Here is a 17,143-nt window from a genome sequence, read left to right as displayed (position 1 = left end):
AAAGTTCTGCAGTATCCCAGTGTGAAAATGCAAGAAACGTGCTCAGAAATATGACTTTTACGAACATCAGAGCCCCGCTCGTCCACTTGAATGGCTGGGGACTGGGCCAGGGCTAATGAGTTTTGCAAATGTTGTTTTAAAATCCTGTTAAAAATTTGTTGTCTTAATAGGGCAGTAATCCACACATGCTGTAAGGCTGGTCACTAATTAAATCATGTTGAGACTTAGAAATGCAGATAAAGGAAGCAGGGATTAAACCAGTCTGGTAGTACTAGTCTCTTTTGGAAGTTCTCAGGTGAGTTTTTACAGAAAACTGTTCAAATGACCACAGAGACAGGAAAATGCCTATTAAAAAAAATCCTTGATTACTGCATGGAGCCTGTATATCTCTAATAGTGATCTCACTGAATACATTAAGGGAAAAAATAGTGTGATGCATAGGAGAGAACTTTCTGTAATTCAGTAATATTCAAATCTTGTTTTTGCATGTGAGATGAACCTGTTCTTCCTTTCTGTTACTAACATAATGTATCAGCCTTGGGCAAAGACCCAAAACTGGTGAGTTTGAGGGGTGTCAAACATGGCTGTAAGGCTCACAGAGATATTGTGCATAATGTGGGCCTTGCCAGGAAGTATGCATTTTGCATTTCCCTCCATGCCAGCCACAACTTTCCTTTTCCCTCTGGAAATACTACGTCCTCTGGAAGTGCTTGATTCCCCTTGGAGAGGGCTGAAGTCTGGGGTTAGAGAGTCCACCTCTCCTACAGTCCTCGTGAGACCTCAAGGAGAGGAAAATCCTCTCCTGGCTCCATGCGGTGCCCGCAGCCCCACATTTCCCAACTCCTTGCAAGAGGAAACTCCTTGGTACTCCACAGGGGCCTCTGCCTTGGTGATTTCATTTGGCTGTTCATTAAGATGCTTAAATGAAAATGTGGGTACTCACATTATGTTGCCCAGATCAGTACTTTTCACTTGAAAATCTGTAGATGTAAATTTCTGGAAAGGGCAGCCTTCTGCATCTCTGGTACTATCTTACATAATCAGATCCCCAGGGTGTTACAGATGTGGTACAAAAATAACTACATCCATGCCTTTGTAATTTAGCCCTGTAGCATGATGGACCAGCTATGGCTTATGGTAGGAAACCCTCAGATAGTGGGAAACCCACTCGACAGGGATTCAAAGTAGCATTCTCCAGGGCCTTCTTTCTTCCAGACATGTACAGTGAAAATCATGTTACCAGTTTGAAACGCAGGAGGACGAAAGTGCTTCGTTATTTTTTTTCCTGCCATTTTGAGAGTATTTTGTGTTATTCTTGTTCTCATTAATTCTTATTAAGTGTAAGAGAGACATGACAAACTATGTACAAACCCTTTATTAAAATGTTCAGAAACCTCTCGAGCATATTGCATGCTTTTAACTGATAACAGCTTCATATATTTCCTTAGAGTAAATGACTTTTCACTTTTCACTTCTGATGTTAAGAGAAACTTTTCTGATTTTTTTTTTGTCTCCTTATCTAGAAGCAAATACGTTGTAATGCTTTATTATAATTGAATATCCATAATGTTCAGTGTAGAAAATAAATAAGTAAGAGACTCTTCCAGGAAATACCCTATCAATACTATAAATGATTAATAGAAAAGCATCATTCCCTTAAAATGCTTTACCATGTTTGCAGTCCAAAAGCAAGAGTCAGGTACTGGAGTCACACCAAATTGACATTAGTGTGTGATACCGTGTTCTGCTCTACCTTAATTTATATGCACTCTTATCATTGCTTAAGTGATATCTAAGTGCTTCCCAATTATTCATTAAGGGAGATAATTGATGTGATTATTTTTTTCTTCCCCTTTCCCTTTTACTTGTTCAACAAAGTATTTTGGTAGGGTTGGTTTTCTTTAGGGTGCACAGAGCTATTTATTTACTTTGGAGAATCCAAGGAGAAAACCTGTACCTTGCACTCAGGGCAGAGAGCTGTGAGGCTGAACAGCTCCAGCCCCTGTAGGAACCCATCCCTGGAGCTTGGGCTGGCCCCAGCATGTTGTCTCCTGCTCCTGCATGTGAGTCAGAAGACCTGGTCTGCCAGAGACGAGTTTCTCATCCCTGGAGCCACATCTGGACACAGGGCCCGACACCATGACCTTGACTTGTCACTTCCACTGACACCTTGCCACCTTGTCACAGCAGTGCTGGATGCCCACGAGGTTCCTCCCACACCATGCTGGCACGTGGCAGAGGTGCCTCTGTGCCATCAGAAGTGGCCTCGCTGATTTCCAAGGACACTGCACCGAGCCCTTTCTGAGCTGAATTTGGGTCAGCATAGTTAGGTTTTCACACACGCTTGTCTGTTAACTATCTCAGACCTTCCAGCCTCCACGAGATAGCCTCACACCTCTACACTTAAAATCTCCCTAGAGAACCGAAGGAGCAAAGATTTAAGCTGATTCACATCAGCTTTAATTAAAACTCAATTAAACTCATTCAGATTTAAACGTCCGGGAGGCAGATGCACGATCCACACTTAATTACCGTAGCACAACCCTCTTCAACACCCACGGGTTTGTGGTGGGCTTGTGCTTGGGGGCAGACGGGGTGGGCCATGGGGTGCAGAGCTTGGCCGGGGTCCCTAATCCCCTTGTCCCTGCTCCACAGCCGTCCTGTATGCTTACTGCACCTCGTGAGGCCAGCAGCTGTGGAGCGGCGGTGCCACCCCCGCAGGGTCCCTGCTGGCGGTGCCGTGCTGCTGAGAAGCTGCCTCCAGGCTCACGGGGCCTGGTGGTGCCCAGCAGCGGCTGCAGCCATATGGCTGCTCCAGGGGCTTCCTGGCACGGCCCCCAGCAAATCCTCTTAGTTCAGCTTTTCACCCTCCTTCTTGCCTCTTTGATGCTGGACTTGCCTGGCTGAGCTTCTACTCTGGTCCCAATTCCCACTGCAAGCCCCAAGGCTCTCACAGCCTGGAGGTGGACGTGCCCTTCCTGTGCACTCATGTCTCAACCCCAGCTCAAGGAGGGGATTCTGGGGTTGCGTCTGCTCAAGGTCCTGCCTGGTGGTGAGGCAAGTGGCATAAACTGGAGGTGTTCAAGGCCAGGCTGGATGGGGCTTTGGGCAACCTGGTCTGGTGGGAGGTGTCCCTGCACATGGCAGGGGGTTGGAACTGGGTGGGCTTTATGTTTCATAGGAAGCCAATACATTCAAATCTTTCCTAAGGCCGTTATGAGGATTTTTGTTACCATTTAGAGAACTTGAAAAGCAGGGAATACGATGTTCTTGTGCCGGGTGGAAGTAGGTGCCTAGCCTCCTGAACCAGGGAGGGTACGTTCATGGTAATGAGAGCTTGTTGCAATTTATTCTGTTCCTCAAAATCTAGGTAGGAAAACAAAAATCCCTGCTGATGCCTTTTCATTTTTGAAGCAGCACAATAAAAAAACAGCTGTTGAAGCTAATGACTGCATTTGCATAGATTACATGTGACAATCCAGCACGCAACGGGGTGTCCTGCCATGTAGACAACGAGCCACAAGGGTGATGCACTTCTTTGGCATTTACTGCCAGAAGTCAGACGCACTTCTGCAATAATAACGTCAGCTCACTTCCAGGGGGGCTTTGGCTACGGGCGACAGAGAAAATTGCTGATTTTCTCTTGTTTTCCAAGCCAAAAGGCGGAGGGCTCTCTCCCGCCAAGTGCAGAGAGGTGGAGGAGGTAAATCGGCTTTCATGATGGCACCCAGAGTAAACCATCATCCTCCAGGGTGACAAGGGGAAGGGGCCCGATGGTGGTGAGCTGTCCCCTGTCCCCCAGGGCTCTGGGCTGGCTGTGCAGGATGGCTGTGTGCTGTCCCGCAATGAGCCAGAGCCCGGAGAGGGAGGGCTGGCGCCTGCCTGGGGGCACCGTGGCTGGATGCCATGTAGGCTTGGAGGGAAAAAAAATAGCCCCTTTGTGTTTTCTGCACAGTGTCCGGGTTTATGGCATTGCTTTGTTATTCTTGCAGTGTTGGCTATAGACAAACACAGGAGGACAATTTATATCCCAAGGCAAACTGGCTCTGATATGGTGCTTCTCCTTTTCTCTTTGCTTAATTGGGCTAACAGGAAAAGACAACAGCTGCAATGGTGGGAATGAAAAAAGCATTTGCTTGTCCTGTTTTTGACAGCAATCAGCTTGACAAGGGATTATCAATTGATTTGAGATAACTGTTAATGCTGGGTGCAGTTTGGTGTCTGTTTATTCCCTTTACTGTTTCACAGATACAGTTGCACCAGAAAATAAAATCACAGAATCACAGAATGGCTGAGGCTGGAAAGGAGCTCTGGAGATCATCTAGTCCAACCCCCACCACGACCTCTCCCCAAGCAGGATCACCTAGAACAAAACAATTATTTTCAGGGAGAAAGCATGTTTCCACTCTAAAGCATGCTTAAATAAGACCAGAATGTGAAAAGGAGAAGAATTTCTGAAAAAAATGCTTTGGGACTCCTGTGTGTTTATGTACGTGTGCACTTGCGTTAATGAGTGTCATGATGTGAGCAATTAAAAAAAGAGACAAGTCACAGGCACATGTTTTTGAGACAAATCAGGTCATTTTCTCCAGGATTTGTCTTCCAGGACTGCAGATCCAACAGTCACAGAGTGCTTCCTTCTGTTCTTGTAATCCATGAGAACACGGCAAAGCTCCGCGACCACCTGTCAACCTATTTTTGCAAAGTGCAGTAGAAAAACTCCTTGAAAAGGACTAGATGATCTTGACTGCCCTATTGGATACACAGGATGTCTTTTGCATTGATGCATGGGTTTCGCATTCGGTGTTGCTGGAAGCAGGGGATGATGTACCTTGGCCAGGAGTCAAGAGAGATGGGCTTCCCCCAGCCAGCCAAACCTATGCTGCTGGTTTTCAGGTTGTTTGCCCCTGGCCCAAATCCAGCACTGTGGAGCTTGGTGGGAATTTTGAAAATGTCCTTGGTAGACGCTGAATCCAGCTATTGTGTGAGGAAACACCACTGAGGAGAGCTCTCCAGCTCCCAAAGGGCTGTGGGGTGCTTGTTCTGCATCCTAGGTACCCTACCAGCCAAATCCTGGGGCCCGATCCTATGGGTCCTACATGCTCCTTGTGCAAATGGTGCTTCTCCAGGAACCCACCGCATCCAAGCAGGAAGAAAAGCAGGAGTGGAAGCCCCAGTGATCATCCCTCTTGGTGCTAATCTATTCTTAAACTAAACTGTACTCTTTTGATATTTTAGTAAAACTGTCATGAATCAACACCCACTGCCTCATTTTTCTTAGCGACACACACACATACAAAAAGGGGGGAAAAAGGAAAAAAAAAAAACAACAAGCCATCCTCTAACTGACATTCATATTGAATTGATCAAGTGATCTGCTGTCAGAGCAACAGCTCTCATCAAAAATAGCCCTTTGGAAAAAAACTCTGGTATTATTTGTACAGCGTGTGCCACACGATGCTATGTAGTGAAAGCAGGGTGTCAGCGACCAATATTAAAAGGAGATCACCGAAAGTGTTGTGTGGGAAATGAATCATGTGCCTCTACAAGCTACCAGCATCCCTGTGACTGTCTCTAACTGATGAGTGCACTGATGTGTAGCAAGGCATCATTTTTAGAAGGAGCAAGCAGTGTCAGATTTCTTTAAAATCCCTCACAGCTCTGAGGGGCTGATAAAACCAAAATCCAGGCTGCACCAAGCCTTCCCAAGGGAGCAGCTTTGACCACAACCCCAGTCCTTCCTGCCAGCTCCCAACCATGGCAGTAGCTCTCCTGGTGCAAGAAATGGGGACAGTCAAGTGCACATACATGGAGCAAGGCACCTGTTTGCATTACAGTGGAAAAGGTTTTCTTTCTGTGTAACTGTTTTCTCCAAAGAGGAAAAAAAAATGGAGGCTGAAAAATGTTGGCTGATATTTTTGGGAAAGGGAGGAAACAACCTGAAGTCCATGAATGCTGAAACATTTGGTGAGAGGCAGATGTGAGCAAACACAGGCGCTTTTCTCTGAATGTTTAACTCGGGCTCCCTTTGCAATCAGAAGAGACAGAGCTTTTAGGATAAGATTTATCTCACCCAGCCTTAAGCTGACATATAAAATAGGTCAAATAAATTACGCCCTAAGAATACCTATCTTCTGCCACATTCAGGAAAGGGGATTTAGGCTAACTAGCAGCAATGCAGCTGTTTACTCTGTGGCTGGTTAAAGCACAGGGAGATGAAATCCAGCCTTTGGTTTGAAACAGATTGAAACCAGTGGTTCCTACAGGTTTCAAAGGCATAGCCAAGTTTTTTGTAACATCTTGCAGTCAGCTCTTTGGGAGGCTACTGAGATGTATGCTATTACAAATTTAAAATAGGCAGTGTTTATCTGATTCAGTGTGGCTCAGATAGGGGTAATTGCAGTTTTGGGGGTCCTGAAAGAAATCCAGACAGTGAATTCTGCCATTCATTCAGGAAACTTGTCATGATAATAGGCACAACTATTTCTCTCCTCTCCCAGTATGGTCCCAGGCACAGATTTGCTTCCAAAGTTTTTTAGTAATTTCCTTGTTTCCCATGTACTCAGGTTTCTTTTCCCCCTTTCACATTTGACCCTTGTGTCTTTTCACCTGAGCTCGAAAACTTCCATGTGCTGCCACAGTGGCAGCTCCTGCTGATGTTCTGCCCAGGGGCTGTTTGCTTTATGCACAGTGATATGGGGGAAAAAAAGAAAGAAAATGAGGCAAAGCACCCCTGAAATCAATCTAATAAGGTATCCATCAGTAGTTATAATGAAACATAAGCAGCCACTGCGGAATCTAGCAATAGTGTTGATGGCGAATTTGAGAAGCATTTCTTATTCTAAAAAAAAGCACAAGAAATATGATCACATCTATTTAGGTATCCTATTCAGAGAGGCCGAATCTTTAGTTAAGGGGCCAATTCTCACTTTTACATCCACTTATACGAATCAAAACTGTTCACTTATACTAATCAGAAGTGTTTCTGTTGAAGTCAGTTGAAGGGCTTTAAACAGTACAGGGGTGCAGACCAAACCTCAGCACACCCCATCAGTTCTTGAATGCTTACCTTAAAAATGTCCTTCCCTCCTCTCAGAGTCATTCTCATCTGGTCAGAAAAACACATTCTGGCCAAGCACACCCCCACCCCCTTTCCCTAATCTGCTTACACTTTTGCTTTGGGCTTTTAATTAACGATAGTGAGCAAGACCCTTGCCTCCTGTGGTACTATTGTCTGTCAGGTCTGCTGGGATTGCACGGACAGGATTTTATTTTCATTAATTTTTGAAATAGAAAAGCTTAAGTAGCACAATTAGAAACAGAAAAAAAGTTGCTAACATGCCTGAAATATTGTAAACACCAAAGAAGAAAGTGAATGGATGCATATCCATGTAAAAAAAATATATATATATATTTATGGGATTTAAAAAAAAAAAAAACATTTCTCTTCTCGATCCAGTAGGTGAAAGAAAATAAACTCTCCACATTTCCAGTAATCACAGTGCAAGTAAATCTGGGATTGGGCTGGGTTAATTCTTAGAGGTTCTAGCTACAATGTTACAGCAGGATTAATCTAGAGGTTTTTTGTTTTGTTTTGTGTTTTTAATGTAGTGGGCCAGGGCACTAACATATTATTAATTAGAAGCAAATCTGTCCCTTGGGGAGACTACATGTACTGCCTGCATTTTTAATTTGTATTTATCTTTAAGACAAATGAAGCATATTTTTCCCCTCACTGTTTTTTAAAGTTGCTTCCTTATTCCTGTGTAATCCTTTTATTTTGCATTGGGAAGAACAGTTGGATAACACAGAGATTGTGTGCCTACAAACATATTTTTTTTTCAGCCTCTTGGCTGAGCTGGAAAACATTGAATAATTTTCTTTTGGATCAAATTCCTGTTTTGTTTCATTTTGGGAGGGGTATTGTTGTCTTTCTATTCTTCCCTTTAAAACAGCATACCAAAAGCAATTTACACAGGAAAGTTATTTCAATTTAAAAGAAAAAACAGAAAACAACAATTTCATTCTTTCTCATCTCAGATTGTTTAGCTGATCTCAGAAAACTCATTACTGGTTTGTTCAATCCATTTCCTGTTGATTTTTTTTTTTTTTCCCCCCTGTAAAATTGCACCCATAAGGGATGCTAGGTCTGAGTGACAGTGACAAAAGAAAACTTCACTGTTGCTGCAAAATTCCTTTCACATGTGAAGGTGTTGTTGGCCTTAGTCACAGAGTTATTACTGGTAAGAACAAGAAGCATTCCTCCTAGTGAAGTCCTCACCGGCATTCTTTGGTCTAATACATGATCTTCCATGCTCATGAAATGAGATTTTCCAATTTTGACTGGACATGACCAGTGTGTAAGCATGTCAAACTTCAGTGACTGTTTATAATTTCCTCCGCATTTGTGTTGCAGAAGCACACAGTCACTTACCTGTTGAAGAACCTGTACCTCTGCTCTCTTTTGGTGTAATTTCTTGGAGATTTAGAAGATAGTTTGCTCACTTGAATTGCACAGTTCTGCAGCAGGTAATTCAAAATTCAATATGTTTGCGTGATTCAGACATAATTTTCTGAAAAATGAGTCCAGGTCTCTCTATTTTGAGAAACAGGTCTATTATTCTCCATGTACACTTCCCAGTACCACAGCCCTTTGGTAGAAAAAACAAAGTCATGAGCGTTTATTATCTCCCAGGAGACTGGAGCCATATTTTATGGGGACATTTGTGTCTCCCAGGCTTGGCAATTTTTTCCACACATATACTGGTACCAGATTATCCCACTGACAGTTTTTCATGTGCTAACCAAGGAGACAGGATGGTATTAGGCAGTTTCTGGTGGTAGTGAGCACAAAGCCTGTATGCAGATGACAGGCTGATGGAGTGTAAGAAACTCATTTTTCCTTCCCTATGCTGCATTTTTTAGATTCACTTAAGAGCAGTTTCTCTGAGATATCCCCAAGTTTGAGCTGTCTGCAAGCGAGGGACAGCCAGACTCTGGGCATGCTGATCTGCACATTTTTGCTCTTTATGCCTCTGCAGCTCGTGAGAGTTTGGTTTGCAGAAAAGGATATCTGACCTGGGAAAGCAGAGGGTGGAGGATGAAAGCAAATATCCCTAAGGAGGTTCTAGCTGCTGCCACACAGGCTGGAGGTTGAAGTATGCACTATCAGAAGACATGGAATTGGGGAAGTAAGTGCAAACAAGTGACAAATATTAGAAATCCAGGCACCTTTCCCCTGTATTTGTATGTATGCTAGTATGTATTACAGAAAGAAGCCTCATGTAGAAGATTTTTTATCCCCATTTCTCTTTCTAAATTAAAATAAATAAAATAAATGCTGGTGTTAATTTTTTTTTTTCCAGTCCCAGTGGTTTGCTAAGCAGATCTTAAGGTATCAGCAGAGATCTGACATTACTTACATCTTCTTTAATGAGCCCATTGATTTTGTAATCCAGCAAACAGTATCTCTTCCATTTCCTGATACTGTATTGCATTGTGGTGTCTTTCTGTGCTGTAGCACACCTGTCCATGTAAGAAGAAACGGCAGCGTTTGAAATAACTTCTGAAGTAGTGGACCTGTTTTCCCTGTGGACCTGTGATTGCTCTGGGCCTCCTTGTACTCAGACTTAAATTCTTGAGCCTGGCATGATAATTGTCTGCAGCTTTTTAAAAGCCTGCTGACTTTCACTCCATCACCAGCCTGGGTCTGGATGCAGGCACTGTGCTGGCTGAAGCTTTGCCGTTCACTTTCTGCAATTTAGATTCCCTGCTCATCATCAGGAGGACCTTCCAGTTTTAAATCGATGCATCTTCTTTAGACCCCATGAATTATATATACACTGTAGGACATGTGAGGGGAGAAACACAGCTCTAGAGAATGCTACCCAAAGGGAGAAAAACGAACAAATAAACAAACAAAAAACACTTCAGCAGAAAATGGGTAATTTCTGGCATAAAACAGCAGGTAATATGTTGAAAGGACTGCTCCTGACTCTCTGGAGTCTCTGAAGCTTCTTAGAAAATAAGCATAAAGTGAAAAATTCCTGCACCTGCATAGGTCTACAGACACCTCTGGCCTATCAAATTTCTTTCTTTGGTTCTGTTCAGCACACGAGGCAGCCTTGGAACACCACAAAATTCAGGGTCTTCTGTCAAAATGAGGGACAGGATGGTTCACATAGTGTTGCATGTCTGGTATATTCATTTTAAAGATCAAACAACCCATCTCCTCCAAGAACATGTCCTCCACAGACCCTTTCCAGTATCCTCTGCAGCTGGAATAAATCTGGTGGTGTGGCTGTGGTGAGTGGGATCTCTGCCACCACGCTAGATGTCCCTTGAGGTGAGATGGGTCTGGAGGATGTGGTGGAAACAGTTCTACTACCACTTGGCTGTCACTTGTCTTCTGGTCTTCTGATGCTCCCAGCTGATTGTGGTGTCTTTCTGCACTTTAAAATTAGAGATCTTAATTGGTTTTCACTTTAAAAAGTGTCTGTCAGCCTTTCCTCTGCCTTGCCAGAAAGACAGTTATGACAATTTCCACTGTAGGATGCAAACTTCCTTTTCAGATTTACAGAGATGAAGGGGAACCATAAAGAAATGACTCCCCACGATAATTTAGAGGAGTGAGTTTTAAACCTTGGGGAGAAACAGTAAGAAATAGATATTGCTCACATAGGATTTGTGCAAGCTTCCTGGAATGTAAAACCAGACAGAACAAAAAAGGCCAAAAGGACGAAAATGTCTCTGGCTACCTTTCATTCGGCTCCTCACTGTCCTGTTCCAGAAACCAACCTGCTTCACCTTGGATCTGTGTTGATCCTATATCCTTTTACAGTTCTGCAGAAATGACACAATTTGCTTCCAGGGGACTTCCTTGACAAAAGCAGAGGGAACAAAAAGGACAAGGGAACACCACTAAACTCTCTGTGAAATTCCTGTTATACATGAGTACAGGGGCACAACAAATGTGGCAGAGAACATTTTCTGCCAACCCTCTTGATCTCACAGCTCTCCAGTGTTTAAACATCACTAAGAGCAAAAGTGATTTTGCTTGAACATTAGCACCTCTCAGCATTACTTGTCTTCAATTAAGTTGGTGAATGTTTTGTTGAAATCTTTCCCTGTTTAGCCCTGCAAGGGCGAGTTGACCAAAGCATGTCACGAGTTCATGTTGAACTCACAGATGTTTTGCCATTAAAAAAAAAAAGTTAATTAAAAAAAAAAAGAATGTAAATGTTTCATTTGTCCCTTTCAAAATTCAGTGCTTTGATTTTTTATTGTAGAATGAGTATCCATTTCCAGAGGTACACAAGGTTATTTAAATCATATTTTTAAAAGCGTAAAAAGATGGAGAACAAATGTGCAGAAAAGATTCAATTTGTCAGAACATTTTTCAAGAGGTAATTTCAGGCTGACCTCAAGTCATTTTCCTCCATTAACGCTTGGATTTTAAGTTGACTGAAAAACAAGCTGAAAGTCCACCCTTTCTTTCATGACTGCAGATAATCACACACACAAAAAGAAGAGGGCACAATAACTTGTCTGTTCCATACAGCTGTGAAGCATTAAGTCATCTGTCCTCATCCTTTCATATCTCAGTATCCCACTACTTTGGGCTCAATGTTTGCAAGAAGAATTGGCTCAATGTAAAGAATTGGTGAAATGTAGCAAAACACCAGCATGAAAAGTGCAAAAACTTGGTAAGTTCAGCCATCTGGCCAACTCTTATTTATTAGCTGTTCTGTTTACTTTTTCACAAGCTATGTGACCAGGTTTTGTTCCTTCAGATTTTCAAAGGATGTCTGCTCTGTGTATTTGCATTTGCACAGGAACATTTGGTATTTTCTCTGTTTTATCAAGTTTCATCCATCTGACTGGAGAGCAGAAATATTACCAGATGATGGGGGAACTCATCAGTGATGGAGGTGCAAAGTGACCTCCTGTCTCCATGGCTTGTGGGTTTTGGGCAGGTGTATGTAGTGCACATTGTAAGATATAACTCACTACTCCTCTTCCAGTCAAAATTTTGGCTTCTGCCTCATTTGCCCTTTCCTCTGTTTCTTGCAGAAGGCAGGAGAGTCCTGTATGTTGAATTATGTGCTCATATTGCACTTACTGAACATGCAGTGATTGTGAATGCAAATGGAACTTTTTATACATGATCAGAAAAAGGGCTAAATTCACTGCATAAATTATTCACAACAGATAATTCAACCTGTTCTCATGGGAGAGTGCAATGAATGTCTGATGATGTTATAGAAAGAAAAAAAAAACACCACCCAACCAACTAATTCTTCCAAACAAGACAACAGCAAAAGCTTTTACTAATTTCAAAGGGGCCAAAACCTAGCCCCAAGCTAGAGGGTGGGGATGCAGCTTCTCTGTAGTGGTTCCCAGTTGTGTTTAGGGCTGTTTAAAAACCCAGACAAGTGCTTCTGCTTGGAGGAACCCAGACTAACTCCGTATAGTCAGCATCAGGCGGCCAGGGTCCATGGGTTACTACAGCTCCAGCTGAAAGCAGATCTCCTCCACAGCTGGGTGCAGAGCATGGCTCCCAGCCTCAAACAGCCCTGCTGTGGTGGCGGTGCCACCGAGCCAGTTTGGAGCTCCAAATTACAGGGTGGCAGAGGGTGGAAGGCACCTCTGGATGTCACCTGGTCCAAACCCCTGCTCCAGCAGGGCCAACTAAAGCAGGTTACCCAGGACCTGTCAGGCTGGGTTAATTTACTTTGCATCTGGATTAGGTTTGCAATTAGTGAGAGGGGTCTGTGGCCAGCGTGCCACCCTGGTGTGGCTGTGCCACCACAGCCCTGATGCAGCACCCTGTGGCCAAGATGCAGGGACCGTGACCACATGCAGTGGATGTGAGGTGTGGGTAAAGGCTTGTGTGGGGGCTGCCATCATATTAAACCTCCTCCAGCAGGAGAAGCAAGCGGCCACTATTCACCAGCGGTGGGGGTCTTGGGCACTGGGGAGGGGCAGGGGCACGGGGTCCATGCCACGGCTGCGTGACACGAGATCCTCCCTCAGCACCCGTCTGCCATGGCAGGCTGTGTGAGGCGGCGAGCCGCGCAGGACGACACGGGTTAAATTATATAAACCCTTTTGGGGAGGGGGTGGAGGAAGGGGCGCTGCCGGCGTGGCTGCGGCGGCTCAGGTTGATTGAGAGTGGATGACAGCGGCCTGGCGCAGGCCCACGGCAGTGGAGGAAAGCTGCTTAGCCCCCTCCGGGTTGCCATGGTGATGGGAGGGCGGCAGCGGGAGCGGCGGCGGGGCTGTCAGTGAGGCACAGCACCACCACCACCGGGCACCACAACCACCACCACCGGGGCGGTGGCGGCAAGGAGGCCGCGGCGGGGACGCGGTGGCGGCAGTCATGGACTCGCATTGCGACTGTGCCGAGCCCCCGGCCGCCGAGCAGCAGCCGTCGGGGAAGATTAACAAAACCGCCTTCAAATTGTTCAAGAGGAGGAAATCCGGGGGCACCATGCCGAGCATCTTTGGGGTGAGGAGCAAAGGTGGGGAGGGGAAGGGCGCGAGCAAAGCGGGGATGGTGCGGAGCAGGACGCACGATGGCTTGGCCGATGCCGTGCTGGAGAGCAGCAAGAAGGAGGACCAGGGTGGCGGCGACCCGCAAGGCAAGGATGCTCAGAGCAGGACAGCCGCCAGCCTCGGCGTCTCCCCCGGCAGCTCGGTGGCAAAGTCACACAGCTTCTTCTCCCTGCTGAGGAAGAACGGGAGGACGGAGAACGGCAAGGCAGAGAATGCGGATCAGCGGGCTGGCGGCAGACAAAAGAAGGGGCTGAAAGGGATCTTCAGCAGCATGCGGTGGCATAAAAAGGACAAAAACGGCAAGGAGGAGAGGGGGGAAGCCTCGGAAATCCAGTCCGGTCTCATTATGCCGGGGTCTCTGACTGCCAGCTTGGAGTGCATCAAAGAGGAGACGCCAAAACCTTTGTCTGAAACTCCGAACAGCACAGGAGACGTCGGTCTCAAATCGCTGCATGAGAAGCACACCTCAGCTGAGGAGCCCCAGGTGGGAGCTGGGGAGTCGCGGGACAGCAAAACCCCCCCCGGGGAGGACCCTGCTGCTGCTGGAAGGCGACCCGAGGAGCTCTGCCGCGAGCGACCGGACCCGGGTGCCGGAGAGGTTGGGACTGCGAAGGATGCGGCCATAACAGGTGACATTCCAATAACGACTATTCCCCCTGTTGAACCTCACTGTGATAGCGGTCAAGAGCCGGCAGCCGCCCCTGACCCTTCCTCTATTGATCCACCCTCAGAGCAATCGATTGATCGTATTTGTTTGATGTTTGCTGACGTGACTTCACTGAAAAGCTTTGACTCTCTTACAGGCTGCGGAGATATTATTGCGGACCAGGAGGAGGATGTGGGCGGCGGGAGTGGCGGCTGCGAGAAGAGCACCCCCGGGGTCAGCAAGCTGGGCGCCTCCAAGAAACACCCCACCATGGTGGCCTACCAAGGAGGAGGGGAGGAGATGGCCAGCCCCGAGCAGGTGGATGATACATACCTCCAGGAGTTCTGGGATATGCTGTCGCAGACAGAAGAGACCCAAACAGGAGGAGGAGGAGGAGGGACAAAGACGCCTGAGGGGCTGAAGGAGAACCGAGGTACTGAGGGGGCCCAGAACAGAGTGGCGGTGAAACGTGGTGGCCTCAACCAGATCCCCATTCACCTCAACCACAAAGAGGAGCAGAAGAGCAGGGAGAAGGAGCAGCACGAGGGTGTCCCAAACAGTGATGAGGGCTACTGGGATTCCACCACCCCCGGTCCTGAGGAAGACAGTACCACGAGCATCCAGAAGGAGACCCTTCCCAGGGACAGCTACAGTGGGGATGCACTCTATGACCTTTATGCTGAGCCAGATGAAAACCCACCAGGGAAGCCTCCAGACGAAGGGGTCACCTGCGTGCCACGCTCCAAACCTGTGTCTCCAATAACAACCACGTGCTCACTGAAAACACCCTCAAGCACAATGAAGGACTCCAAAATACCCATCAGCATTAAACACCTTGCATCACATCCAGCCAGCCATGGAACAGACACTAGTAACAGCCATCACGTTGCACACCATCACCTGGCCAAAAGTGAGATGCACAGAACAAAAATCCCTGTCTCTAAAGTACTAGTACGCCGGGTTAGTAACAGGGGCTTAGCAGGGACAACTGTGAAAGCTGCCATGTACCAGGACAGTGCCAAAAAATAATTGAATAGCAGGTGGAGACCAATTTGGACAGCAAGGTTGGTGTGTGAAAATCTGCATAGGAGACCATAAATAATGAATACGTTTTACATCACCTGAAGAAAGGCACCTAAAAGGCTTATTTCAACAGTACTCCATGGGCCTCCACTTCTGAATCCCTTCTTATAGTACTGTATGGATGAATACGAAAAGTCAACTTCTTTCCAAGCACTTTTTTTTTTTTTTTACATTTGTATCTTTTTTCCACAGCACTAAACACTGGGGAAGTTCATTTTACACGCCTTTGTGGAAGCAGGACTTGGATTATGAACCTAAAAGAGCATCTTCCCTCATGCAAAGCAGTGCCATGAGTTCTTCAAGGGAACAGAGTTACAAAAGGAGCGACACGAGAGGTTCTCCACTACACTTATCTTTTAGTCATTTCTGGGGGAGGAGTGGAGGGTGGGTGCCTGGCTCCAAAAATGGTGTTTGCTCTACAAGATATTGGGAAAAAATGCCAAGCAAAAAAAAAACAAATAACATAACAGGTATTTTACCTGACATGGGAATGAGAGCACTGCTCAGCGGCAGACTTGACTGACTCATGTGCAGTAGCTAATTAAGGCATTAGGTGGACTTGTCCAGCAGGAAAACATTTTTATTTGTCTGTCTGTTTGGTTGATTTTGATCTGCTCTAATGTAAATGGGTAACAGAGACACCTGACGTAGGTTCAGATGTTTACATCAATACTTGTCCGATAATGCATACAATCAGGTTCAGGGAAACATTTTACTAAATGCCAATATATAACACACTGATCACATTTATACAATAACTTGCTTGCCATGTGTAAATATATACATATTTTAGCAGATTTACTCAATGCTACAGATTTTTTATAAAAAGAAAAATCACCTGTCTGTATTATCTAGAGTTTAAACAAAAGTTAGTTTTTATAGGTAGATAATTTTACAGTTCTAAAGTGATAGAACTTTGTGTAAGTACCTTAAATTAGAGCAAAACTCTGTTTTGTATGGGCTCATGCATCCCCAGATAAGTAAGTCTGAAGTGCTGATTTAATTCCAGTGGCACATTCCGTGTGTCAGAGCTGAGGCTCTGACAGCACTGACATTGCAAACCTCTATTTTCAGGGGTTTAGACAAAGTTGCTCTGGGCTTAAACCTTACAGAGAAGGAACCCAGGTGATAAACATGTTTTTTAATTATTATTTTTTAAAATATATAAAATTAGTTTTTGACTATTTAAAGAAAGTCTGGGTTCTTGTTGCTTTTTATTTTCATTCTAAATAATGTCAGAATAATTTTACTTTAAGAGAGAAAAAGAAATATGGTAAGCTAATGGTCCATAAAATGGTCTGATGAGCTTGGATCTTAGGAGAAATGTATTAATGGCCAGGATGTTTTTGAATAGTGGCTACTATATGTGGGCATTGACAACATTTCCAAGAAATTTAATAGGGTTTTAATGTGCCTGAGGACATATTTTTATGATACACTGAAAAAGCTCAAAAAAATCACTGAAGTCTAAAGGTAAATATTATGTATTTACAAAATATTTTGATATAAGTATTTAATCATCAGACCACAATTAATATAAAATATATACTCCAGTGTATCTGACAAATAATATACATTTTAAAAATATACATGTCTATATTATGCAGAGAATCCTAAATTCACATAACTGAAGCTAATGGGTCTGATCTTACATAGAAGTTGGTTTTATTGTCTCTTAAACTGAAAGAAAAAAGGAAAATAAATATACACAATATATATTTGAAGGATATTAAGGTTATAGATAAACCATAAAAAGCCAGGAAACACAATAATAAGAATGCTTTATATGTGCAGTTCACTGGGGTAATGACTTGATAGTCACAGGAGTGGAATTGGCATTTAGGGTTGAAATGACTG

General features: G+C 44.7%; 1 protein-coding gene across 1 annotated transcript; it reads left to right on the top strand.

Annotated features, from left to right (window-relative positions):
* Positions 1-13,381: 13,381 nt before the first annotated feature.
* Positions 13,382-15,232, top strand: AMER2 (APC membrane recruitment protein 2; the record flags this gene model as incomplete). The annotated part of the gene is made up of 2 exons (XM_084293358.1): positions 13,382-14,186; positions 14,361-15,232. The coding sequence occupies 2 exons, from the start codon at positions 13,382-13,384 to the stop codon at positions 15,230-15,232; spliced, it is 1,677 nt and encodes a 558-aa protein (XP_084149484.1).
* Positions 15,233-17,143: the final 1,911 nt, after the last annotated feature.

The sequence above is a fragment of the Netta rufina genome (assembly GCF_964035555.1).
Source record: "Netta rufina genome assembly, chromosome: 1".
Classification (NCBI taxonomy): Eukaryota; Metazoa; Chordata; class Aves; order Anseriformes; family Anatidae; genus Netta; species Netta rufina.
Note: the sequence above shows the minus strand (reverse complement) of the source record. Positions and strands in the feature narration are given on the sequence as shown.